This window comes from Podarcis bocagei (genome assembly GCF_964188305.1).
Source record: "Podarcis bocagei genome assembly, chromosome: 4".
Classification (NCBI taxonomy): Eukaryota; Metazoa; Chordata; class Lepidosauria; order Squamata; family Lacertidae; genus Podarcis; species Podarcis bocagei.
This window is the reverse complement of record NC_138128.1, coordinates 66193356-66220082: the sequence shown is the minus strand read 5'-3', so window position 1 is coordinate 66220082 and position 26727 is coordinate 66193356. Positions and strand designations below refer to the sequence as shown.

Genomic DNA, 26727 nt, shown 5'->3' with positions numbered 1-26727 from the left:
TCACACGATCCACACCCGCGTTTAGGACCACCGAATTGGGTGTGAACCGAAGCGGTGGAGTAGGTGTGAAACAGGTCTCCAAAACGAAATCCAACAGTCCCGGCGCTTCTTATTTCCATTGTTTTTTTTTTCTTTTAATCAAAACCATTTGATTAAAGGAGGGAAATCTCACCATGACTTCTATCTGTAGCCTTTGGAAGGGGGGTCGTCTAGGGGAGCTGTGCTAATTAAAGTTAGTCATTGACATTTGGCTGTTGTTGTTTTTTTCTCAGTTTACCACAAAGATTCACCTTAAAAGGCAAGGTCAAGAGGGCAGAGGCTTCAGGTTCACTCGAGGGTCAGCCTGCCAACAGCATTTAACTCAGCATTTAAGGGCAACCTTCGCGAGGGGGGGGGCGGTGGAAGAGAGAAAAAACAAAGGGGGAATTATCTTACACAGGATCCGCACCCTGAGAGTTAATTCGGAAATCTTGCTTTCCAGTTGGTGCTTCTGTACCTCCAGGTAAGTGAGTCTACTGATGGTCTCTCTGACTTATTATGGAGGTCCAAAGGTATTCTATAGACACCCAATGCCAGTTATCTAACAACCCCGCTGTTTTCAGACAAGGGTTTTTCACAAGAAAAGGAGGATGAAACAGAACAGAAATCTGTAAATTATTATTATTATTATTATTATTATTATTATTATTATTATTATTATTATTATTATTATTATTATTAGAGAAATAAGCCCTTTCTTCCACAAAGGAGATACTTGGAGGACAGGTAAAGCACCTCTTTCTGAAAAATAGGAATTTCTGGTGGCGGCTAATAAGTCACATTAGAGTGAAAAGTCAATGATGGGTATTTTTATCCCCTCTTCTGATCCCAGTTTATGATGGAAGAATAGTAGGGCTGTAATGTTTACTTGAGTTATTGTTTAATCTAATTTATTTAATTCATAATTTTTTTAACTAATTGATTGTAGGAAAAAGCCTCAAAGCAGTTTACAAGAAAGATAAAACAAAAAAAACACTAAAAAAAATTTGCAACCATAATTTAAAACATACAGAAAGTTAAAAGTGAATAGACCGAAACAAGTTAAAACTCATACAAACTTTCTAAAGCTTCTCAACTTTCTACATTTGAAATTTAGCTTAGTCTACTGAAATGGTGGCTGGTTACTCAGACAGAATTTTTTTTAAAAAAAGAAGAGTTAATGTTTATTTGTTTATTTCATAAAATTTATACACCACTTGCTTTTAGGGGGGGAAACCGCCCTCAAAGCGGTGATATACAACTATATAAATAAAACCTACAGCTTGGGAGAACTGTTCCCTATTCTTTCTCATGTAGAAAACAGGTCTTGTAAGGGGGTGCCTTGGTCACATGTTTGTATGCTTTGTTTGTTTGTTTGTTTGTTTGTTTGTTTGTTTGTTTGTTTGTTTTGGACCACTTAGCTGAGGCAAACTTATAAAAATGCAGTTGATTGAACAATGACTTAATCAACTAGAACTCATAGAATTAATCAACTACAATGTTTTACTCCTGGGACAACCCCAATGAATACTAATAAAAAGTCACACTAAGAATGGCAGTATAAATTCTGCTGATAGCAGTGAGACTTGATTCCCAATAAATCTGTTTCAAGCCATGGTGTCAGGCACATGAAGACTCCCTTAATCAGACCCTTTAACTAGATATGAATGAAGTTTATTTAGGCCAGGGTTAAAGTCCAGTGAACCCAACAGGCATCTTCCTTTCAGAATGTAAATGAAATCAGGGCTGGTATTTTGACTCCAGAGGCCCCTGATAGGAAGCAGGATTAACGAATGCAGGACTACCAAATATTCTGCAGATGTGGGTTTCTGAAACATTAAAGATTATACAGGTAATGCTCCATCTGCTGAATTTCTGTTCTGAGTGTCTTACAGTGTAAGTAAAAACAGCGGCAATCATAGCAGGAAGCAGAAGAAGATAACCTCATTTAAGAGATGATATTTTAAAGAAAACTGTATGTTTAAATGCTTGTTTCATTTCATGATTGATTAACTGGTGATAAGAACAAAGCAGAGGATACTTTCACCTCTGCTAACTCCATTTTAAGCCAGCCATTTACTGGCAATAACACTGGAATATTATGGTACAACTACACACTATCAATTCATCACAGGCAGTATGCAAGATAATACTTTAGGCAAATTTTACCTAAGACAGGGGTTGCAGCAATAGTGTTTCTGTTTAAACATAATAACTGCTAACAAGACCTCACCATAATGAGAACTGACTGTACTGGCTACCAATTAGTTTCTGGGCCCTATTCAAAGTGCTGGTTTTGACCCATAAAGCCTAAAACTGCTCAGGACTGCAATACCTCAAGGACCGCCTCTTTCCATACGAACCTAACCAGACCCTGAGATCATCTTCTGAGACCCTCCTTCATGTGCCTCCTCCCTGAGAGGTCCGGAGGGTGGCAACACAAGAACGTGGCTTCTCTGCAGTGGCTCCCCATCTATGGAATGCTATCCCCAGGGAAGTTCGCCTGGCGTCTTCATTATACACCTTTAGGCACCAGGCAAAAACATTCCTTTTTAACCAGCCTTTGGTTGACCTGACTGACATCCTATTCCCTTTTAAAATGTGACTCTTTTTGCGGGGAGGTGTTAGTGGGTTGTTGTTCTTATTTTGATTTTATATATTGTGATCTTGTTATGTGAACTGCCCTGAGACCTCCGGGTATAGGGCAGTATATAAATTCGATAAATAAATAAACCTAGTATTTGGGGCCCACAAAACAGAAGCATGAATATATTGCCTTAAAAACTGGCTCTGGGCAGAATAATGGATCCATTCACAGTTTTAAAAATTGCACAAAGGAAAGTGCCATGTCCACCTGATGACATGGTAAATTGAAGAGTGTTGGAAGCTGGGTAGGTAGCAATTTTTTTAAATCTGCAGGGAGGAGGTAGAAATGAAACTTTTTACAGACTCAAAGTTCAGCCTTTTTCAAAATTTAAGGTTTACTTTTTGGCTTTGACATTTGACTTTGCTTATTAATTTTAAGGCAATACTTTCCAGTATCAATTTGCCAATTTTGTTTTTCTCCTTAACTCCTCCTCCTAAACCTAACAGTATTCACACCTGTCTCTGTGAGTGGATTCAAATTATCAGAAAACAAATGCCTAACATTTTGTAAAACACAACTGAGTTAGGACGATGTTTTCCCCAAATTTGTTTCAGCTGCAAGAGAAGGAATAGTAACTAAAATCAGGAGTTAATTTCAGACATAGTGATCATCTCAAGCATCCTTCCCCAACCTGAGACTGGACTGGACTGGAGCTAATAGAAGTTGTAGTCCAAAATATCTCAAGAGCACCAGGTTGTGTAAAGCTGGTATTCAGTAAAAATTGGCAGGAGTGGGAACGATGGGATGATTCATCTGTCCATCCACTGAAGCAAAGAGGTGTAAAATTGATCACAAAGAAAGTTTGTTTTGACTCCTCTTGTTATTAATCTTACTGCTTAAAAAAACCCTCTCCTGTACAAACCACAGAGCAATTAGAAACAATCAACCAGTTATTATACAGTCACAGACCCCTTTAAAGTGATTAGAAATAACTGAACTCAAAGATGCATTCTGTTGTAGTTTGTTTTAAATGCCACCAGGTGGAGAAAATGGCTATATTTTAACTTTGACAACTGCTTCTTACCTGGAAATAACACTCTGTTGTGTGCATATAACTAGTAGGGTGAACTAATTACCAGTAATGTCTGTACTAACTTGTTTTGTTATATATGAGAAACTTGTGGTATATAGTTGGCATTCGTCTGTCTCAAGAGAGAATGGAGCACATGGATATGGAGGTTCTGGGCTGCCAATATGGCAAGACCCCCCTCTCAGCCTCACTGATGTGGTCCAAAGGAAAGCAGAGCAAAATGTTTGGCAGCACCTTGGCTGCAGGAGTTGCCGGAAGGAGGCTTACAAGATGCCATCCAACCAAAAAAAACTGGAACAGATGCTTTCATGCACTAAAGAACAAGAGCATCAGTAGTCATTACTTAGAACTGAAATGACATTAAAATGGGCATCCATACGTCCATTGGTGTCCAAGCTGTGCATTAAACAAAATTATACCCCAGTACAGTGGTACCTCGGGTTACATACGCTTCAGGTTACGTACGCTTCAGGTTACACACTCCACTAACCCAGAAATAGTGCTTCAGGTTAAGAACTTTGCTTCAGAATGAGAACAGAAATTGTGCAGCGGCGGCGCGGCGGCAGTAGGAGGCCCCATTAGCTAAAGTGGTGCTTCAGGTTAAGAACAGTTTCAGGTTAAGAACGGACCTCCAGAACGAATTAAGTTCTTAACCCGAGGTACCACTGTACCCATGGCTTTTGCAGGGAGGACTGTGGCCTACTGTACAAAGTTAAAGGTCATGTCTGCTGTTCTGTCTACATTTGCCTCACCCAGCACTGGCATGTGGTCCCCAGAATATTCGCCATGAAGGAGTGTGGCCCTCAGGTTGGGAGATGCCCCACTCTGGCTTACTTCCAGGTCCCACTGAGTTCAATGGGACTTATTCCCACGTAAGGGCGTCTAAGATTGCAACCTGAGGGCTTCTTTCATAGGACACTAATAGGCATGCTGCTCTGTATTTTGAAGGTTGTAATGCTGAGCTATCAAGATCTCTGATATACTCAGTAGATGGTCTCTTCGTAAGGAGGAAAGCCTCCAGCTTAGTCCTACAACTTTAATTTGGTGAGCTCCACTTTGGGGCAATCCAAACTTTAGCTTTGCTGCCAACAACAGAGAAAGTGTAGATGGATGGGCCAGGATGTTCAGATCTCAATACAGAAAAGAAAAAAAGGTTAGATTGAGTGTGGGTGGGACTTGGTGCCCCTGATGCAACCTAACAGGTTCAATATTTTAAAAGCTGCATTTCCTCATATTTCACATAAGGGAGAATGTGCCCTTCTGCTGTTAACACAGACTGTCCTGTGAACACCTGAACTAATTTCAATAGTTGTCAGAATAATTTAAAATGTTGTTTTCTGTTGAGAATAAATCACACCAATGGTCTTTAGAAGACCAAATTTTTCAGCCTTAGTCATTGCTGCAATGATAGATGGGCTTTTTTGAGAATTAAGGCTGCAATCCAGCCCCAACTAACCTGTGCATAAGACCCATTTAATTCAATAGGACTTACTTCTGAGAACACATGGTTAGGATTGCAGTGATAATTGCTATGCTAGAAGGCAATCAGCCATACTTTCCTTCTCGTAGTACTTTTGATTCAAACTAAAATCCTCTTGCTTTGTCAGTGTACAACAAGAATCATTTTTGTGAATGTCAGCCACTGTTAACAGATTATTTCTCAGGTCTTCCCTGGGAAGGGAATACATCTGGTTGACCGCTCTGGGAACAGGAAGCTGGACTAGATGAACCATTGGCCTGTTTTGGTGGGCTCTTCTTGTGTTCTTGTGTTTCCTAAGGCATGATTTTGGCAGGGTTAATGGGTGTTCTGGCTCAAAAACCAGGTGAAGTTCTTATCGGAATGCTCCAAGGCAAGTCCAGCTCTCAACTACTCGGTGTGTCATGACAAACATTTTTAATAAACAAAACTGGACAGGACATCTTTCTGACACTGTTCATTCCTGAAAGATCTTGTCCCTGGTGAAAACTTGTACAGAATTTCACCTGGGGGCTATGTTCTCTACAGCAAAGTTACCTCAAATGTTTATTGCTAGTCTGTAGCAGCATGGTGGTCACCACAGTACAATGTTGAACCTACAACACCACTATACAACATCTGATGCATCTAGGCTACTTGAGGTGTATACATCCTAAGGGAAGACAGAATTACAAGGACACCTTTGAAGTGCTGCTTATAAGGAAGGCCTTGTTCTCAAGGAGGTGGCAAACATGTGCCTGGAATGCACTACTTCAGACTGCTGGCAGGGGGAGCCCACATGATGAAAAGTTCCTTAATTCAAAAAAAGTCATGTGCACAGAACATTGACATGTCAAAAACAAGCGTTCTAGGCTAGCTTTCTATCAGGCATGCCAGTTTTTTGCTTTGCTTTGTTGTTGTATGGAATAGCATTTAATCAAGTAGCCCCCACCTGAAATGTGAAGTGTGTACAGGTGTACAGCAAGAACTAAGCCCCTAACAAGACAGTATTTCTTGCTGTCTACAAGTAATAGGAATGCCCATTGCAGCCCTGCACATCACAGATTCATATCGCCTGCATGTTTCCTTTAAAAAAAAAAAAATTCTTTCTGAGTTTCTAATTCACAGCCAGCAGCCTGGTTTTCTTCTTCTCAAATCATCCTAAATGCCACAACCCATGGGCCTCTAGAGATGGCAATTCCTAGCAGTAGCTTTAAGCAGATCTCCATCGGAAACGGAAGATGCTTATTGCAATATTGTAAGCTACCAAGACATCTTGTCCAACCCATGTCACTAAAGCAGCATCCTACACACTTGGACATTTGCATGGGAGCTGCCCACAGGTTGAAATTAACCACACTTACCGCTTCTACAATTCCACTATCCACTCCTCCTTGGCTCACACCAGCAGCATAACCCACTCACATTTTTCCCCCATTTCTATGAAGTGCTTTCATAATCAGCTGGAGAGGAGCACTAAAAGCACTCTTGAGCCAAAAGATTGGACTTCAAAGACACCTCTCAGGAATAAGAGATTTTATATAATACACAGCATTGGCCTATAATGAACAGGGGTACAGAATTAAAGGTATGTACTCATAAGCCACAATCTACAAACCAGTTGCTTTGTGAGTTGGAACTAATTTAAACCCAACCACTGCTATTTTATCTGGGGGGTTTGGGGGGGGCAGAGTGCCATCATTGTGGGAACTGTACCCTGTTGGCAGTTTGGTGTAAGCTTCTAGAGAGCATCTTGAGCAGACCAATGACCAAGTGAAGCTTGATTAAGTGCATGATCATTGCCTAATGACTTGAATTTACCAAGGAGCCATCACAGGTCAGAATGCCAGAAATAGGATCTATATATCACCTCAATGTTTTCAATGGAGTTGGCTCATACATTCAGCTATGAAGTATGAAGAAATAAGAAATCGAAAAACATGTATGCATGATGCAAACCATACCTAAGAAATCCTCCCCATATTTCTCCTAACAGCCTAGCATCCCAAATCCATAACTAGTCTGCATTTTTAAATGGTGTGAAATTAAGACCAGACCATAGCAATGCAGTCTGGCAGATAAATCAGGCTGCAAACCCAGGCACACTTAACCTGGGAGTCAGTGCCATTGAACTCCACCTGAGTAGACCTGTATATGTATCCACATACCATCTTCTCCTTCACCTGCCCTCTGATAGGCACTACCACCACCACTCATGTGACAGTTCCCATGCCTGCCTTGCAATATACTTACAGCAGATCTATTTGGCAGGCAAGTGGTTGATTGACTTTCCTTCCCATCAGAAACAGACCCACCACTACATTGTGATAACAGAGGAGCTGTTATCCTAAACTGCAAGGAGCTCTAAAGAATCTGTTCCAGGAACAGGTTAGGTCTACTATCAATGCAGAACACTCTCAGGTAACAAACCCTCTACTTAACCTACACAAGCCCTACTTGACCTACACATCCTTTGCTTCTCCTTATAGAAAACTGACAACAATGTTTCCTAGGATTCGTTCTGAGACATCTAACTTTGGACCGTGATTTCTCTAACCAGATCCCAAAGTGGCATCACACACACACACACACACACACACACACACACACACACACACACAAAACAAAAAGTGCAACTAAGAAAGATGCATGTCTCTGAATGGATGCTAATAGGAAACTCACAGCCCATTAAGGACCATAGGCAGGGACTTCATCCTTTCACCTCCCACAACCAACAGACAGGGAATGGGCTTGCACCAGCTGAAAAAAACCTACACTGGGAGAGGACGGATGTTTTGTCCTAGAAACATGTTCTGCCACAATCCTCAGCTGGAATTGCGTGTGAGGTTTATGGTTCTCAAGTCTCTGTCTTGCTGGTTCCGCTGCTTTCTCTTCCCTGCTTCACAGGATGGAAATAGAGCTGCAAGCCATCCACCGGGTGCACAATAGGCACCGTTTGCATCTTAGGGAAGTGTGCTGTGGCCAGCTCCCAGCGGGCTGTGCTGACCAGTTCAATAGCAAGCAACTTGAGGACCATCTGGGCCAGTTCTTTGCCTATGCAATTTCGGACTCCCCCACCAAAGGGGATATAGTGAAAGCGGACGGGGCCAGCTCCTTTGTGCTCTTCCCGTTCCTCCTGTGGCACCCAAAACCGCTCGGGGTCAAACATGTCTGGTGGACTCTGATAGATGCTGGCGGTCTCGTGCGTGTCCCGAATACTGTACATCACGCTCCAGCCCTTGGGAATCTGGCAGCCCTGCAGGAGGGAGACAGAACAAAATCAGCACCAGAGACAGCAACCTGCAGAGGGCAGCCTGCAGAGGGAAGGAGAAAGGAAGCGACTTCTCTACTAGAGCATCCACAAGGACAGACCCCCATCTTTGAGGAAACCTCACAAATTCAACTCCCCCGTACCATTACCCTTGAGCAGAAGCTCAAGCCTATTAAGATGTTAAGAGACCTATAATGGGCGGTGCAGAAATACCATGGTTTCAGTGATGTGTGAATTACAACTTCAGGGAATGTACACTGAAGTATTCAAAATCCCGTTTAACAGTCGAATAGAAATGGGTATGCAACAAATATTTGACAGAAAACCTGTTAATTTCCCCCCACCACATCGACCTCTATCTTTGATGAAGGGTGTGGGTCTTGCAACACCTTGAGAGCATGCTAATCCTAACAGTGTAAGAGCCAGACAAGAATAAATCTAGCTGACACAGCACCTAAAGACTACTCGGCAGCAATGCTTACAATATTTGGCACATAATTTAATTCTTATGCAGTGTGACAGCTCCCATTATCGGTGAGGCATAACTAAAAAGTGATTTCAGGCAGCAGGGCTGGGGAAGACCTTTGCTTGAAGCCCAACCAGATGGGTCAACAGCCTATGTTAATTTTCAAGGGGTGTACAACTTTCGGATGCACATTATCACACTTTCTCTCCTACCGGCACACATGCAGGCAGCCAAAAGCAACTTAACAAGCATGTTGTGCTATTTATTGCTTTGAGGTTTTGTGACAATCAAGTCGTATGTACATTTTGCTAAATAAATACATACTGGACGGCACCTTCTATTTGATGCTATAACAACAACAAGATGAGGCTTGATCCAGAGCCCACACTTTTCTGGGAGTTTATTTAAATATATAAATGAGACTAGTACTCTATGTCCTGCACAAGAGGTCATTGCTTTGGCATGAATGTTTTGGGGTTTTTTTTTGTAAAGGGAGCAATTTCCTCTTTCATGCCTTCAATCAAGTTTACTTGAAATGGTATCTGAGCTGATTAAAAGAGCAGTTTGGTAGTTCTGTGAGCCACAGCTTGAGGTGAAATCACCTAGAAAATTATAACTATGAGGAGTTTGTTGCAGCTATGGAGAGTTAGGTCCCTTTTAACCCTAATGTTAAATCAAGTACTTTGTAGGGAACACACTTGCAGCAATCCTTCAGCTTATGAATCTTTAAACATTCTCCAAGCACAGCTTCCATTGCCAACTACTAGTCTCCACAATAGATGCTCCAATTGCAATACTTGTAATGGCAGCAATCCTGCTAATTGGTCTAATGAACATCCAGGGTGGCCATATTCATTTTGGTAAAAGGTAAAGGTAAAGGACCCCTGACAGTTAAGTCCAGTCACAGATGACTCTGGGGTTGCGGCGCTCATCTCACTGTACAGGCCGAGGGAGCCGGCGTTTGTCCGCAGACAGTTTTTCTGGGTCATGTGGCCGGCATGACTAAGCCGCTTCTGGCACAACGGAACACCAAAACCATAGCAGCGCACGGAAACACCGTTTACCTTCCTGCCAGAGTGGTACCTATTTATCTGCTTGCACTTTTGGCATGTTTTTGAACTGCTAGGTTGGCAGGAGCTAGGACCAAGCAATGGGAGCTGAACCCCATCATGGGGATTCAAACCGCCGACCTTCTGATTGGCAAGCCCAAGAGGCTCAGTGTTTTAGACCACAGCGCCACCCGAAACCTGAACAATTGCACCCTACCAATCCCCAGCTGTCTATCTCTTGAGGCACCTGTCTCAGTAATCAGTTCTATGGTTTATTCACTGAAACTTAATAGGACCTTCTTCACAACTGCTTTCATTCTCACAAGACGTCCCAGTTACCTATCCACTACCGGGGTCTCCTGTTCATTGTATCTCTCCCATGCTTCCCTGCCCCCCCCCCCAATTCTAGTTTCTGCACTCTATCAATCATACTTTCCCACAGCAAACCCCAGGGGCCATTAGGTTTCTAACTTGTGAACCCCAAGTGCCCCTGTTGTTTCTTGCAACATCTTCTGTCCCCAAGTAGGATAAACACATAGCATCACTGGGAAAGGAGGGTGTTTCCCATGGCTCCCAAGGTAGCTGCCATTGCCCCTGTGAAGTGGTCAGACTAACCTTGTGAAACCCAACTCAACCCAGCCCAAATTCCATGCACTTCCACAAAAGCAACCCACACAGCAAGCCGCAAAACTCACATCCAGTTCAAAGGTTTGTAAGGCTGTCCTATAGCCTCCGGACACTGGGGGCAGCAAACGCAGCACTTCCTTGATGACGCAATCCAAGTACCGCAGACGGCTCATCTTCTCCAGTGTCAAGTAAGACTGACAATAGTGCTCATGTCTTTCCAGCTCGCCAAGGACTTGGTTTGCTTCTTCTTGTTTGGCTGCAGAGCAAGGGCAGTTTGTAGTCTCATGGACAGTTCCTTGGGCTGCTCTAGCAATGGGACCCAACTTAGGGACTCTGACTTCCCTCTTTGTCTCTCTGTCTACTTCTCCTTCCAGCCTGGGAGGAAGAGGCGGATTGGAATCCCTGTCTTTGTTGTCTTTTCCATGGATGACCAGAGTCTCTGGGCAAGACTGATGGTTTCTCAGAGAATCTCCTGCAGCGAGGCAATGACACTGCCCGGTGAGATCATGGGACACCAGCTCCTGCTGAATCTTTTTTATGACCAAGGGGTGTTTCAGCAACAGGAGGATCATGGAAGTAGTAGCACTGGCAGTGGTGAAGAAAGCAGCAAAGATCAATTCAATCGCAGACTCCTGCAAGATAAGCCATTGGGAGAGAGATTAAATACCCCCTTTTTTTGGCATGACACCCACAAGCCATTTAAGACAGAGTCCACTTGTGCGTCAAAGTCAGGCAGGCACACACATTGTGATTAGAATTCAAATATAACATTGTTAGAGTTTTCAAGCTGTGGGGAACCAGAAAACTCACATCATTTTTTGATAAAAAAATTCCTTCCAGTAGCACCTTAAAGACCAACTAAGTTAGTTCTTGGTATGAGCTTTTGTGTGCATGCACACTTCTTCAGATACACTGAAACAGAAGTTGCCAGATCCTTCTATATAGTGAGAAGGTGGGGAGGGGTATTACTCAGAAGGGTGGTGGGAATGGGAGATTGGCAGAAGGGTGGTGGGAATGGGAGATTGGCCCATTCCCACCACCCTTCTGAGTAATACCCCTCCCCACCTTCTCACTATATAGAAGGGTCTGGCAACTTCTGTTTCAGTGTATCTGAAGAAGTGTGCATGCACACGAAAGCTCATACCAAGAACTAACTTAGTTGGTCTTTAAGGTGCTACTGGAAGGGATTTTTTTTATTTTGACTATGGCAGACCAACACGGCTACCTATCTGTAACTGGAATCATTTTTTGATTCCAACCTGGCCTGGAAAACATGAGCATCCATAAGAAATTGTTGAGGTGATAGTTTTGGTGAAAGCCATGGGTATAGCCAGGATTTTTGTTGAGGTGGGACAGCCAAAGTTTTTTTTTTTTTAAGAAATAATAAAATAATAAATAATAATAATATTTGAGGATATAGCTGTCCCCCTTAGTTACACCCATGATCAGAGCTACAGTAAGGGGCTAAATTACTTATTTAAAAAATGGCTCCTCATCCCAACTGCCTTGGGCTACCAATTGCAACAGTGAATATTCCTTACAGGCTTGTGCAATCCACACTTGTTACACATCCAAGCAGTAGTACAGCTGGGCCTCGGACCTTGGGACAGAGGCTTGGGGCTCCACTCAGCAGAAGGAGGGAGCAGCAGCAATAAAGTGAATTGATGCATGTTACTATCTAAGGATGGTACCATCTAAGGATGCACGTTACCTCCATAAGATTAAATCCGGAATCAAGAGCCCCTCTCCATCCATTAAATCCAGAGTCTAACCTGTGACCCTCTGGATACTGTTGGACTACACCTCCCATCATCCATGACTGTAATCCCTGGCCACTGGCCTCCTGGCTGAGGCTGATGGGAATTTGAGTTCAGGGCCAGACAACCCATGAGGCCAGGCGAGCTGACCACCTCAGGCGACAGGATCCATAGGGGCAGCAGATCCCCATGTCAATCTTTCTTATATCATTGTTTAAGCCAGCCTTCCTCAAACTCAGCCCTCCAGATGTTTTGAGACTACAATTCCCATCATCCCTGACCACTGGTCCTGCTAGCTAGGTATCATGGGAGTTGTAGGCCAAAAACATCTGGAGGGCCGAGTTTGAGGGAGCCTGGTTTAAGCAACAAATGTTGAAAAGTGTTGAAAAGTTTCTCTTTATGCTGAAAAGAAAATATGAAAATTATGTGTGCTCCAATCAATCTCTTTTTGCACTCACAGAAGTGGGGAACTTGTGGCCCTCCAGATGTTGCTGGGTGACACCTCCTCTCACAGGAATTCCCAACCTTTGGCCCTCCAGATGTTTTGGACTACAGTTCCCATCATCCCTGACCACTGGTCCTGTTAGCTAGGGATCATGGGAGTTGTAGGCCAAAACATCTAGAGGGCCACAGGTTGGGGATTCCTGTCCTAGCATCTCTGGACACACTGGCTGGGGAAGATGGGAGTCCAACAACATCTGGAAGCTGCAGGTTCCCCATCTCTGGTTTACAGAATAGACCAATTCACACACAATCCTAGCAAAGCCAATTTGCCAAAATAGCCATGCAGATGGGTAATCGTTGACTTCAGTGAAGTCACCACCTATTACAGCGGAGTCAGCATGGCATGGCACATACTTCATTGTCTGGAAAGAGGCCTTTCTAGTTTAGACAGCTGCTTATGTCATATGGAATCCCATCAACCAGCTCATGTGGTTCTGTTTATCGTTTGGATCCTGGAAACACTTACTCTGACCATTCCAATCGATTTCAATTGTCAAAACAAGAATGACTTAAAATTAAAATAAAAACAGCACAACTATATTCTGTCCTTTAAAGACTACTCCTATTGATGTGGTTCCTGATGGGTGATCAGAGGCCCAGAAAGAAGTCTCACTTCTTTGAAACTGATTTTTTTACCTCTTCCCCTAAAGTGTGTTTGGGACTGTACTGAATTGGCCCTATTTTCAAGAAAAAATAGCTTCTGCTCAAGGCTGCTATTTATAATAATTCAGTTCAATATGATACGTGGAGAAAGAGATCTGGTGTAGAGCAATCAAATAAACTCCACTTCAAACCATTTGCTGCAAAAATCTCCACACCCAGCCTTGTAGGGCTGCCATCCCTCCTGATTTTCCAGGACATGTCCAGGATTTTGCCTCCGAAAATTGCGTCCTGGATTATTTTTTGGAAATCAGTCAAATGTCCTGGAAAACTGGCAATGGGGGTTAAATTGTGCCAAAAATGCCGTCAAAAGAGCTTGGGGTGTCCTGGTTTTTACTTTTTGAAATATGGCAACCCTAAGCCCTGGATTCTATTCAGGATAAGTGCAGGAGGCCATATCAGATCTCCAGACACCAGATTCAGTATATCCTCTTCCTTAGCTGAAATTAGGAAAGTTCTCCTTCTGTCAATCCCACCCAGTGAAACCCATCTGTCCCTGTGGCAAGTGGGAGAGGACCGCAGTCACCACAATGACTTCTGGGTGCAGTACTGACACTCATCGGCTTGAGGTAACAGGATGCTGTCACAGTGCTAGAGCTAAGCAACCCATTTCTCCCTCACAAAGAATCCTGGAGGCTGTAATTTGTCAAGGGTGCTGGGAATTGTAGTTTTGTGAAAGGTGAAAAACCACAATTCCTAGGATGCTTTGTGTGTACTGCCAAGAAACCACTTCGAATTTCCCAAAGGAAAAGCATAATACAACCTTAATTAACAAATGGGCATGATCCTGATCCATGCCTGGTTCAAAGTCAATGTGAGTTAACTGAACACCACAGAAAAGATGCAGAGCAAAGATTATGCCAGAGAGAGTGGGAATAATTATTTCATCATATGTGGTTATTATTTCTATAATATGGTTGGAACTAACTTGGAAAGAGAGTCTTATCAGGTGCTTGGAAGTCCTGTGATAATGTCTTGCTTGTAGACTGTGTGGGATGCACCTACAGAAATGACCTTTGCACATGCTCAGAGGCACTTACACCTTTATTACTTCTTTACATGGTCATTTTGGAAAGGACCATGTTTGGTTGTGTGAGCTAGGGCAGTGTTTTTCAACCACTGTTCCGCGGCACACTATTGTGCCGCGAGATGTTGCCTGGTGTGCCGTGGGGAAAATTAAAAAATTCGAAAGATTTTTTTTTTTAAAGTCAAATTTTCGATTGGGCGCCGTCCCCGGAGGGAGGCGGGCGAGTCGGGCGGCGAGAGGCGGGGCGGCGGCGGCGAGGAGAGGCCGCCCAGCGTGGGGCTCTCGCCGTCTGCCTGCCTGGCTGCCTGCGAGCTCGGCGGGCAGCGCCTCCGTCCGCAGCGCCCGCCTCGCGGCTCTCATTCCCTGCCCCTGCCAAAGCTCACCCAGCCAAGCCGCGCTCTCCTTCCTGCCTCGCTTTGCTGCCTCCTCCCCCCCCACCCCCAAAGCTTGGAGGATCCCCGGCGCCGACCCGCAGGTTTGACCCCCTTCTCACACCTGTTCGCGCTCCTTGCACGGAATGGGGCGGATGGGGAGGAACGGGGCTCGCCGCTGCCTCCGCTCGCCCTCCCCCCCTCCGCCGGCGGTCCCGCGATTCTTGGCTTTTCGGCGGTTGGCACAGAAGGAAGGCAAGGGGGAGGGGGAAAAATTGAAACTTACACTTTCGTGCGTCCCTCCCGGCGTGACGCTGCGCGCTGACGTCACGGGGCTGTAATGGTGGTGTGCCTCGAGATTTTTTTCATCAAACAAGTGTGCCTTTGCCCAAAAAAGGTTGGGAAACACTGAGTTAGGGGACAACTGTGGCCACTCCAGGCGGCTTAAAGGAAGTTACCTTCAGCTCCTGCATGGTAAATTCTTTGCCATGCTCCTTGGCACTGTTGATAATGAAATCCAGAGCGTCGCTGTGAGCCTCCGGATCCTTCTGCTTCAGTTTCTCCGAGATGGCTTTCTCCATGTACTCGTGTAGCAGATTCCTGGCCTTTATTCCCTGAAGGGTTCAGAGAAAAAACAGCAATGGCTAAGGAGAAAGGCACAGACGCGCACGCGCACGCGCGCACACACACACACACACACACAGGTCTAGCCCCTTTGGAGGCCGAAGAAGTCAGAAGTCGCTTATTGCTTGGAACGTTCAGGCAATCTTTTACCGTACTTCTCCAGGTAGGAGCTCATTATAATTAGAAGCGGCGCTTAATATATCCTCTTCCTTCGCTGAAACGGGGAAAGTTCCTGTCAATCCCGCCCAACGAAACCCATAATCAGTGCAGTGAGAAAGGAAATCCCGAGGACTACAAAGCCTTCAGCCGCTGAGCTGCCAAATTTTGAAAAGGTGAACAATAAGAGGAAGCCAGGAACTCCAGCGGTGGGGGTGGAGGAATCCGAGATCCTGAAAGTCCACTGGTTGCTAAAGAAAAACCCAAATGAATGGCACCACACCTGGCCCAAACTTGCGCTAGACTTGCGTGTGTGTGAACAATCCCAAATTATACCAGGAAGGGAATCGTTTAAAGCCTTAAATCGTAAGGCGTCGCAGCCGGTGCAATGGGAGCACGGATGAGACAGTGTTTAAATGGATCAGGCATGAACGACTTTCTGGAAGCAAAAAAAGGAGAAAGGGGAAGATATTCGAGGACATCTCAATGCCTTTTCCTCCGCCACCAGGCAGCCACCGTGACCGTACAAAGGCACTCTGCATTGACGACGCCTTTACACCGCAGGACGCAACTTGTTCCTGCCTTTTGTGCAATGCGAATGCGATCGTCTTAACTCCGAAGGAAAGAGTTCAAATGGGATTTGCTTCCAACTCAAAGAATGCTGTTTTGGATTATTGCTTTACTTGTCGGGAGAACCCAATGGATTTCTACGAAACTCGCTCGGGTGTGGGGGTGTGGGGGGTGATGAGAGAGCCTTAGGCGATCCTATGGACCTGGGAAATCAATAAATAAGCCCCAATGAGCAGTGAAACTTGGTGCAGGTCTACTCAGAAGTAAGTCCTGTTGAATTCAACGGGGTCCTTAGGCTACAGCCATAAATATCTGTTTACCTGGGAGTAAGACCCTGTGAATTCAAAGAGACCAAGACGCATTGAATTCAAAGGAACCTAGTTTTAGAGGAGGGGTGGCCGGCACTGCGCGACCCGCGTCCACGTGCGCCGCCAAAATCCCTTCACAGCCAATAAAGGTCTTGAGCAGAAGCCACAGAAACTGCTCGGTTGCAAGGAACCGGGTGGCTTCGACCAGGCTTTGAATCTGGACCAGTAAAGATCTCAGCCTGCCCAGTAGCCTGTCGCTCAGGTTAGAACTGGCACCTGTTCTTTATGGGCTCCGCTGGGTTCCGAATCGTTTGGGGGCTAAATGCAAGGCTCTGCTCAGGTCCAGGCAGCGCTCCCCCCTGACCTTTCCGATCTGGGAATGAGAACCAATTTGCGGTTCTGCCGCTTGTCAGGCAGAAAGAGCCTTTTTTGTGGTGGCCCCCTAAGGGTTGCGATCAGTGTTCCAGCACGATGCGACAGATGCCGGAGTTTGTCCCTTTTCAGCTGGACACCTTGGGCAATTCAGACCTTTCAGACTGAATTTCGCACCGTTCATTCTATATTAGAGTCAATGTGCAACAGAACATTGCAACGCGGGTGAATATTAAATCCATTTTTTAAAAAAAAAAAACCCTTCCTTTTCAAAGGCTTTAGAATAGGCAGGTAGTTATTTTGTTTTAATTGGGATTTTGTGCCTTTAAAGGTTGGTTGCTGTCTCATTTGTGCTATAAAACTTAATTGCGTCCTGCTTGGGGGGAAAGGGGGGGTTAAAATAGCCTACACAAACAAATACGCAAGAGGTGCATCTCTGAGCAGGTGCAGAATACCTTTCCAGCAGAAAATTATTCCAGCTGCTTGGTCTGAATAGAGGATGGGGCTCCCGAGAGCTCAAAGCCAGAACCTCACCCCACCTCCGACCCCCAAATAGGCCAGAAAGGGGTCTTTCACTCACTTTAATACTTGCTATTGAGGAAAGCCGCCTTGGGACACCCATAGTCTTGAAAGGCGGCCTAGAAAGATGTGAACTATAGTAATAAATAAGGTCTATCCGATGTAAAGGGTACGGATACAGCCATAAACACACTTTAGACCAGGGGTTCTAGGATTCTGCGCTCATCAACGGCATTAGCGGGACTTCAGAATGGATCGGGGTAAGTGATCATGGTCGGAGTAGGTTCTTTGGATGGCGATGAAGATGCGTGCACACATGCGCACGCAGCCCTACCTTCCGCAGCCCGCTGAAGGGGATGTTGAGCGGCAAGGAGAAGAGATTCTCCACCAGCTGCTCAAAGGTCCGAGCCAGCTCCTTGAACTGCTTCTCCTCCAGGCTGAGTCCCAGCAGGATCCGCGCGGCGATGCGGAAGGTCAAGGTCTTGGCGGAAGAATAGACGGCGACGGGGCCCGGCTGCTGGCACCAGCCGCGCAGCTCCCAGCGCACCACCTTCTGGATGCGGGGCAGGTAGCTCTCCAGGGCGGCGCGGCTGAAGACTCTGACCAGGATCTGACGCGGCGAAAAGAGAAGGGAGAGAACCGCGGTGGGCGATGTAAAATTAATTGGGGGAGCGGTCGCTACTAGGGACATCGTGCCCCAAAGCCATAGACCCATTTTTTCCCTTCACCAGTCCCCCAATTCTTTCCCCTATTCTGGTCTCTTGAATGGGCCAGTCGGTACAAACACCGGAACCGCCGAGATTCTTCCCCGGACTTTGCGCGTTTTTGAATGCTGAGCTATGGGGTGGGGAAACTTTCCTAAGCTGGGAGACGTTGCCTGTGTTCAGTTATACGAGAGAGAGAGAGAGAGAGAGAGAGAGAGAGAGAGAGAGAGAGAGAGAGAGAGAATGTAAGAATGGGGGGGGGGTGCAACCCCGGCCACCAGCAGTAGCCCTAAGTGGTATAGTCCTAGCAGCAACCAAGAGAATTGAGTAAGGCGCGGGTCCTAAACCTTTGCGTGGAGTGGCTACTGGAATCTGCGACAGCGCCTAGCACAAACTTCGACAGCCAGCTTTTAGCTATAGGGCTCCCCACCCCTAGATATTGCTGGACCGCATCTCTCGTGGTTCCTCACCATTGGCCGTGCTGGTTGAAGCTGAGTGGGGAGTGGGGGCTCAACAACACCTGTATGGGGGAGATGAATGCCAGCGAGCTGCCTTCTCTTTCCCAGAGAGCGCCTAGGTTCGGTTTCAGGCTCGGCGGCCAAGGTTTCCCTCCCCAGCGACGCGCCCCTCAGCCCCCTACCTTCCTGCGCTGGCGGTGCGCCTCGGCGCTGGCGTTGAGGAGGGTGTGCGAGCCCAGCAGGATCTGGGTGCTGAGCGGCCACTGGGCGCTGACCAGGCTGTGCTCTCCCAGCAGGATCTTGCGCACGTTGTCGGCGCCGCTCACGCGGATCACCGGCTTGCCCAGTAGGTGCGTCTTGAACACGGCGCCGTATCTCTGCCGCCGGGAGCTGTGGAAGCTGGAACCCTGCACAGCCAGTCAGATAAACAGAGGGATGGAGGCCCAGGCCTGGACTCAAGCTTCGCGGACAGTTTGCGAAGAAAGTCGACGGTGTCTCTGAGGTAGTGAAGAGCGCTTTCCCCACGGGGCTGAGTCCTCGCAGCTGCTTCTTTGTGTCAAACGTATCCTAGTCCCCCAGAAAGAGCTCCATCGGCCCGAGGTCGCCTCCGAGTGGGCTCAGAGTGGGGAATCGGTTTATTATGATTCCTAAACTTCAACCCTGGGACATGTGAAGAGTGTCTCTGAGCCTCACAAAAGTGCTTTCCTCCCTGCATTGAGGAACACCTCTGAACGTGATACAGCCTTAGGCGCACCTGCTTGGGAATAAATCCCACTGAACTGACAGCTGGGCAAATGCGTCGTAAAATCGTGCAATTGTAGAGTTGGAAGGGACCACAAAGGCCATGTAGTCAGATTCCCTGCAATGTCGGAACCCACGACCATGAGCTTAAGAGTCTCATGCTCTACCGACTGAGCTACCCCTGATTTGCCCAGCCCCCGTCCATTCCAGCTCGAGGGCTTTTGTTTTCCCATCCTGAGAAATGGGCGACTAGCGGTAGGACCTTCCCTTGAGCGGGACACCTTCGCTAGAACTCTTTTTCGGCGCCTTGGTCATGTGCAGAGTGCCTCTGGGCTGAGCCCCCGCCCGCGGCCCTGGCTGCGCTAAGCCCAGGAGGCTCGTCCTTTACCTGCCCCGCCCTGCCCCGCCCGCCGCCCCAGTGCTCACCTGGACCAGCCAATGCAGCGTCTCGCCGAAGAAGGGCCAACCCATGGAGCCCTTGGGCAGTGGCAGGGCGCTGGCGCGGTCTCGGCTCAGGCTCCAACGCAGCGCCCACAGGTGCCGCGCCAGCGCCAGCAGGAAGGCCACCGCCAGGCAGGTGGCCAGCGCAGCCTCCAGCCAGGAGAGCGCATCCTCAGAGGTTGCCACCGGCGGCAGCATCTTCGTGCTCGGGCTGGGCAGCATCGTCCGGCGGAATTCACTGGCCGACTGTGGCTTCAGCTGGGGAGGGAGAGAGAAAGGGAATATTGGAGAGGGAAAATCTGCTACCAGATGCCAGGGCATCCTACTCCGGATTAGGATTCCCATAGAGGTGGGCTCAACTCACCATACAGGAAGCAAAGAAGCCAACCCAACCCCAAATTGCCACTTTTTATTCAAAGATGCTTTTCCTCGCCACCCGTCCATTAAAGTCCCCAAAGGAATCTGGCGCAAAGCTTGCGATCCAAAGCGGGTGCGCCCGCGCAAAACCTGAGATTCAAACCGGGAGGGAGGTGTCAAGGAGACCTCCAAGACACCTCTCCTGGTGCGTCTCCCCCCGCCCCCCACAAAACATAAAAGGAAACCCAACAGCGCAGCCACTTTGCTCTCACCTCGGAGGGGGTCTCTTCCCGTTTCCACTGCGCGTCTGAAAGAATCGCAACCTACTTTGAAAGGATCGGGGAAACTACAGCGCACCGTCGTTTCCTTTTGCGGCCAGGGAGCGAGAGGGGGCCATTCTGCTCAGAACCGGCGTGCCTGGGATCGGGATCCCTCGGACCCACTTGCAAGCACCACGAGCCCCATCCTCGACGGCCAGCCGCTCGGCATCCAAAGAGGATTTGACCGCCCAGGCTGCTCGCGCGTGGGATGAGGACTCTGAAGAGGCAGCCTTCTTCTTCATCCCCCTCCGCGCTTCCCCTTCTCTGCGGAGCTGTCAAAAGCCGCCTGCGCTCGGACGCTCCTTCTCTCACTCTTTGGGAGCATCCTTCGCGCACACCCCTTTTAACTATTCTCTGCCTTGCACAGATTTATATAGATATTGGCCAGCCACCTTCGCTGGGGGGTGCGCCTGCTGACGTCTCCGCTGCATATTTAAAACGGGGGGCCGAAAGCGCTGCGATTGGCGCCTGAGAGGGTCCGCGATGAAGGGGGGGAGGAGGAGGAGGAACGCGCTGCTGGGACGGACCTCTCCTGTCTCGGGAGGGGGAGACTCGCCTCGCAGGTAACCCAAGAGCAGCCCCCTGGGACCCTGCCCGCCCCGCCTGGATTTGGAAAACCAGGAGTCTCATTGGAAGCAGAAGGCGCAGGACTTTATGCCAGGAGAGCTGAGACCTGGAAATAAGCCCCCCGCCCCTACTGAGCACGGTTAAGGCAATCCTAGACAGGTCTACTCAGAAATGAGGGCTCCCCCCCCCGCCCTTTAATTCAGTGGGGCTTACTCCCAGGTAAGCGGGCTTAGGGTCGCCACAGGTTGGCTCTGTAATAGTGATTCAGAGCAGGGGCGCGCAGAAAGATCTGTGGGTAATAAGACTTCTTGGTAACAAAGGCAAAGCAGGTAATTCACTTCCGTCAGCCCTTTCTAAATCAGCAACCTGGGAACCTGCCTTATACCAAGCCAGGCCACTGCTATATCTAGGTCATTATTGTCTACACTGACAGGCAGGCGCTCTCCAGAACGCCAGAAGTCCCAGGCCTACCCGGATTGAACCCGCGACTTGTAAAGCAGATGCTCTATCACGAAGCTACAAAGGTTGTTACCTGGTGGGAGGAATTTGCACTTTCAGAAGTAGTGTGTCCCAAGGTGCTGTGGGGGGGGGTTGCCTCTAGCTTCCTGGCTCCGGGTTTAAAAACTCTAAGCAGATTCCACCAGCCTGAAGTCTGTCAACATCTGGTTTACAGAAGGTCAGGATAGGAACACTCAGCTCGGCGCTCCCTAGGTGGCCTTGGGCCAATCATTCTCTCCCAAAGCTACATTGCAGGGTTGTTCGGAGGATTAAATGAGGGGAGGCTGGGGGGAGGGGGGGCTCTATGGATCACCCCTCAGCTACTTGGAGGACAAGCGCGATGTACATGAAATAAACCAACTGGGTTTCTTCTGCCGCCCCAAAGAGGATGGCTAGGTCTTTTGTGGATTGGAAGCCGCAGGCGGCAAGCCACGCGTCTCTCCCCGTCCCTCCCTGAAACAACCCCTCCGGGCCCACTTTGGTGGGGTGTAAAAGTTCCCTCCGTGGGCAACGGAGAAGCAGAGCTACTTCAGTCCGACGGAGTTGGGTCCTGTCGTGACTGCCATTTCAAGCAATATTAAAGAGAGAGGCGAAGACAGGGAGATGAAAGCCTTTGCTTGCTAACTCCCAAATATCACCCACAGGTAGCAATGGGGCGAGGCGCCCATGAGCTGACCTGCAGTCTGTGCTTCTTTTCTCTCACTTTAGTCCGCGGATTGTAGCTGGTCGATTCCGGCCCCATCTCCATTTACGCAGGCCGGACTTCCAGTTACCTTAGCTTGGAGGTAGTGAGTGGGGCGAGTCCCGGGGAAGGCTTAATAACTACACAACCCGCCCCAATCCACACAGCTTTCGACCGGGGGACGTTTCTACTACCAACTCTGCACCGCTAATACAACGAATGCTAGTGATTCTTATTAGCAAATATTAATAATATGCAGCCATGAAAATCGCAAGGTTCTCTAATCACTGCGCGGAGAATGCCTGTGGTTTGCGCCGCTTTCCTAAACATTTGCAGCCAAGTTCTGGGTGGGATGACGCCGAAGCGCCGCATCTCTTTTGCAGAGATTCGCTTCGAAGGCGGCAATTGCTAAGCAAATTTATCTCGGGTGCAGCCGGCAAAATTCCTTCAAGGAACCGGCAAAGGCAGGGGAACAGCTCTACTGGAGAGATTAGCGAAGTACGTAAATGCCGCCGCTTTCCAAGCCGCGTTTTGAAGTCACCTTCCAGCTAATTTGCTGGAACTTAAAATGAGGAAATAACACGACACACGTGCTCTTGCGTGGGCGAAGGTCTTAGGTTGCATTTGTGGCAACAGTAGCGGTAAGGGAATTGAACGCTGATAAGTTCATGTAAGCAGCTTGGTGACTCCCCTCCCCCCCCCCCACACACATTGTATCTCGCCTTTAATGCATATTGTAGAGGTTTATTGCACTTGCTTTTGTATTATTATTATTATTATTATTATTATTATTATTATTATTATTATTATTATTAAGTCCCTCAACGAAAAGACCACAAAGACATGGCCTGCGGAGAGAAGACCCGAAGGCCACAAGCGACGAGCGAAAGGCCATCTGATTTATTTTTTTCGCCTTTTTCATATGTATTGGCGAAAGGCCATCTTAGACGGTGACAAGAACCTCAGGCTGAAAGACCTGAGCGACTAGTTTTGAACCCTAAGGCACGGTCGGTTTCTCTTTTCCTGTCCAATCCAAGCGGGACCAGAAACACGCGGGTCCATTCCGCACACCCCATCCTCTCTCCCAATAGCCCAGTTCCGTACTCACTGAACTTGCTTAGTTCTGTCCCTTCCGTCCCCTGTTTTTTGCACTTATTTATTTAGAATACTTAGACCCCGGCTTTGTCCCGCTAAGAGGCTCTATCTCAAATCACCTTCCTAGTCCCAGTGGTGCCCATAAGAATGGCTAACGAGTGACATTAGCGGGAAATGCTACGGGATTTTCTCAATACTGGTCCTTTAAAAAAAAAAAAAAGGCGTCTTTTCTACTTCCCAGATAGGGCTGCCCCTTAGAGATCCAGATCACAGAAGCATCTGTCCTTTGTGCTGGAGCGTGCGGGGCGGGGCGGGGGGGGGGGCTGAAGAAGTGAAGCTGCACCACTTTCCCCCCGAGGTGCGTAAGTGCCTGGTGCCTCTTTCCCCGCTGCAGCGCCTGCCAGCTCCTGTGGATGCCTAAAGCTCGGGTCTCCGCCTTCATTCAAAGTTCTTGCAGGATGTCAAGATCAAAGAACACCTTTCCCTGTTTCACTTAATGCCAAGGGGGACACTCTGGCTCTCCATCCATCTATCCCACACCCCAGTTTCCTTGCTGCATTTGTCAAGAACCGGGAAATGATTCCAGGTGCCCGGCTTGGCGCAAAGCAAGCGCGCGGGCCGCTCATCACGTCTCCCAAGACTGTGAAGGCCAAATTCCCGTCGACCTGAGCTGCTCTGTTGGCTCGTTGAGTCTTTGCAAAGCCCAGATTGTTACAGGCGCGTCCTTAGCATATAAGAGCAATTAGGGGCCTGGTCGAAAGCCTGTTCTCACAGTGACCAACCAGATGCCTGTGGGAAACCAGCAAGCAGTATTCGAGCGCAAGACCCCTCTCTCTCCCCTCCTGTGGTTTCCAGCAACTCGTACTGAGAAGCATTGCTACAGCCATCATGTCTAGTTGCCACGGGCAACTTAGAATTTGTCTAGTCCTCTTTTAAAGCCATAGAGGTCTCCGCTGCCTCCTGTGGAAGCGAGTTCCACAGCTCATCCTTGCGCGGCGTGAAGAGGCACTTCCTTTGATCTGCCCTGAATAGCTTCGTTGTCCATTTGACCCTCTCATTCCCAATTCCGCCCCCAAATTGCTGGAACTTCAGCAGCAAGCTACCGGCCCCCTTTTTAGCCAGATCTGCAGCCCTCCCTCGCTAAGAAGCAAAAGAACTTACCCGGCTGCCTCATGAGGAAAGGTGGGCTGCAGAGGCCTTGTCGCCGGGCAGATCAAACCCTCCGAGGGTGAGGCCAGGCTGGCCCCGTCCATGCCCTTTGGGGGCCATCGGTCTTGGCCAGCAAACCCGAAGCGACAGCTCTCTGTCTTCGGCTCCGATTGATCCTCCCGGCAGCTGCCCCCATCCCTTCCTTAAAAAAAAAAGGCACAACCCAACACCCCCAGAGTTCCTCCCTAAACAATGCACGATTGAATGCAGCTTCAATCTTGTCTCCTCTAATGAGAAAAGAGTGGGAAGAAAAGAGAGAGGGAAAATAAGCAAGATGCTCCGAGGTGCCCTGACTTTCCGGTCGCATCTCCAAGGCTGGTGGACTTGGCTGGGGGGGGGGGATCTTCCCCGGTTGCACACTCCTTGAAATCGCGGCTGCTGCTCCCACAAACCGTAGAGGCCGCCTGGACAGGCAGGAAGATCCGAGGGCGCGGACGATCTCGACTGTGCCTGAGCCGAAGTCAGAAGAAGAGATTCGTTTGATCGAAACCCCGATGAGAGAAGGTCCAGCAGGCTGAGACGCAGCATTCCCCCATTAGAAAAAAAAAATGAAACAAGCCACACCAAAGGGAGGGTAAGGTTTATATTACTGTATTCGGGACTGTCCAAATAACTTAATACACGGAGCGCATGAAAAGAAGGAAAGAAAGATACATTCTTTATGCAAGTCCCTCGATTCATTTGGGTTTTTTGGAATTTAGAATACATTCGCTTTGCGTTTCGAACGAGGCTGCTCCAGTGCAGAAGTTGAAAATTGAGGGGGACGGAGTGGGGTGGGGAATAGCTAGTCCTAGAAACACCCAGATGGACACACACACACACAGACCTACCTACACAACTACACGCACAACATTGGCATCGCGCTGCCTTATCCCTTACGCAGGCAGAGGAAAGGGGGGGGGGGCGCCGCGGGGGTTTAAGAATTGTATATAAAAGTCCCGTCGCTCAAATACCCGAGAAAAGTCCAGTTGTTCAAAGACCACCAAGGCCGGAGTCTTGATTCAGGTAGTTTGGAAAGGCTCTCTACAAAAAAAAGGAAAACCCTCTCCTTTTTTGCCCCCACTACAAAAAAAGAAAAGAAAAAAATCTGGTATAGAAAACCTGTTGGATCACTTAAGGCTAATAATTTACAAATAATACAGGAGAGTGTGTGTAAATATATATATATATATTATTTATATTTATATTTAGAGAGACAGGCAACTATTGAAACAGAAAAAGTTCCTTGTTTGGGAAAACATGACCTCGGGGTTAGTGTAGGGAGCAGCAAAGGCGGATTTCGTGGCAATCTCACCCCCACCAAGTCCTTTGGAAAAGGGGAGGGGGGAATCTTGAGGCATTGCCCGCAGACCGCAAAGAAAGTTATTTACAATCCCACTGTTGCATGTACAATTTGGCATTTTGCCTTGGTAAATATACAGCCCTATTCCACCCCTACTAATGTATGTGTGTGTGTGTGTTTGTTTTTCCTTTTACAAGTTGTTGTTGTTAAGATAGCATTAATTGACAGCAGTGCAGACGCTCAGGTTCTCTCCGGCTATTTCCATAGGCCGGTCCCTTTCACAGCATCTTTTCCAGTTGTCCATGGAGCAAGGACCCTAACCGGGGAGACGCAGGCTTAGTTTTCGGCCTGCGCCCGCCGGTCTCCAGAAACGCCCGGCGTTCAGGAGTGCTGGGACATCCCGTTCACCAAGCCTCGCAGCTGCCTCACCACCGTCTCGATGAGCTTCTGCTTGTCGCGGTCGTTCTTCCTGAACTGGGCGAAGATGTTGTTCTTCTTCACGTCTTTCATTCTGAAAGCAGAACGGGAGAAAAGGAAACAAACAGAATTTAAGTTAGTTCGTTCGTTTTCAAAAGAAGCCCAAATTTCCTCCTCATTTGCGTTCGTTCCCAATGCGAAGGGTTTAATGTCCGCAGCCCCCCACCCAAACGCGCAAAAAACGGCGCGCTCGGAACGTTTGAGGTTCTCAAGCAGCCGAGTTTATGGCACCAACTTAATCCGATTTTCTTCCAATCGGAACGGCGTAAAGAGCAGTCTAGGCGAAAACAACAGAGACCCCCGTGAACTTCTAAGGCAAAAAATATTTTAGGATGGCATAAACTTTCCGGGACCTGAGTTCGTTTTCCAAATCTGAAAATTCTGAGCTGGGATGACAAAGCGGGATTTTCCAGTGCACATGACTTTTTTTTTTAATGGGGGATGGAGGCTACACTAAATATTAT

The 26727-nt window shown here is 47.7% G+C and overlaps 2 protein-coding genes and 1 long non-coding RNA gene across 9 annotated transcripts in view; 1 reads left to right on the top strand and 2 right to left on the bottom strand.

The window, feature by feature from the left end:
• Window positions 1-2979: 2979 nt before the first annotated feature.
• Window positions 2980-20767, bottom strand: CYP26C1 (cytochrome P450 family 26 subfamily C member 1). Of its 3 annotated transcripts, none has more exons than XM_081192196.1 (7): window positions 20406-20767; window positions 19762-20034; window positions 18777-19001; window positions 17767-18042; window positions 15342-15497; window positions 10633-11196; window positions 2980-8407 (listed from the first exon to the last, which is right to left on the bottom strand). In XM_081192196.1, the coding sequence occupies exons 2-7, from the start codon at window positions 19996-19998 to the stop codon at window positions 8009-8011; spliced, it is 1857 nt and encodes a 618-aa protein (XP_081048322.1). In that variant the 5' UTR covers window positions 19999-20034; window positions 20406-20767; the 3' UTR covers window positions 2980-8008. The 3 variants fall into 3 exon arrangements, with proteins under 3 accessions (XP_081048322.1, XP_081048321.1, XP_081048320.1); XM_081192195.1 differs by lacking the exon at window positions 20406-20767 and adding an exon at window positions 20141-20218; XM_081192194.1 differs by lacking the exon at window positions 20406-20767 and having other exon boundaries at window positions 19762-20359.
• Window positions 20768-23002: 2235 nt separating this feature from the next.
• On the top strand, window positions 23003-25545 carry LOC308586002. The gene is made up of 2 exons (XR_014007710.1): window positions 23003-23090; window positions 23138-25545. It is a non-coding gene; the product is annotated as an uncharacterized lncRNA (long non-coding RNA).
• The window catches only part of EXOC6 (exocyst complex component 6), a gene marked incomplete at its 3' end in the record, with an annotated part of 92166 nt that continues 90518 nt past the window's right edge, over window positions 25080-26727 (bottom strand). For all 5 annotated transcript variants that reach the window (XM_081192174.1, XM_081192177.1, XM_081192172.1 and 2 more), the window contains one exon: window positions 25080-26297. In XM_081192174.1, the coding sequence (XP_081048300.1) occupies window positions 26168-26297 (130 nt within the window). The remainder of the gene's footprint in view (window positions 26298-26727) is intronic.

Excerpts from the sequence above, each read along its gene's own strand:
- CYP26C1 (XM_081192194.1), bottom strand. The coding sequence starts at position 20,121 with ATGGGAATCCTAATCCGGAGTAGGATGCCCTGGCATCTGGTAGCAGAT. Across the intron at positions 19,002-19,761 it reads CGCTGCATTGGCTGGTCCAG|GGTTCCAGCTTCCACAGCTC; the intron begins GTGAGCACTGGG and ends CTGGCTGTGCAG. Across the intron at positions 18,043-18,776 it reads CGCACCGCCAGCGCAGGAAG|ATCCTGGTCAGAGTCTTCAG; the intron begins GTAGGGGGCTGA and ends TCGCCGCGTCAG.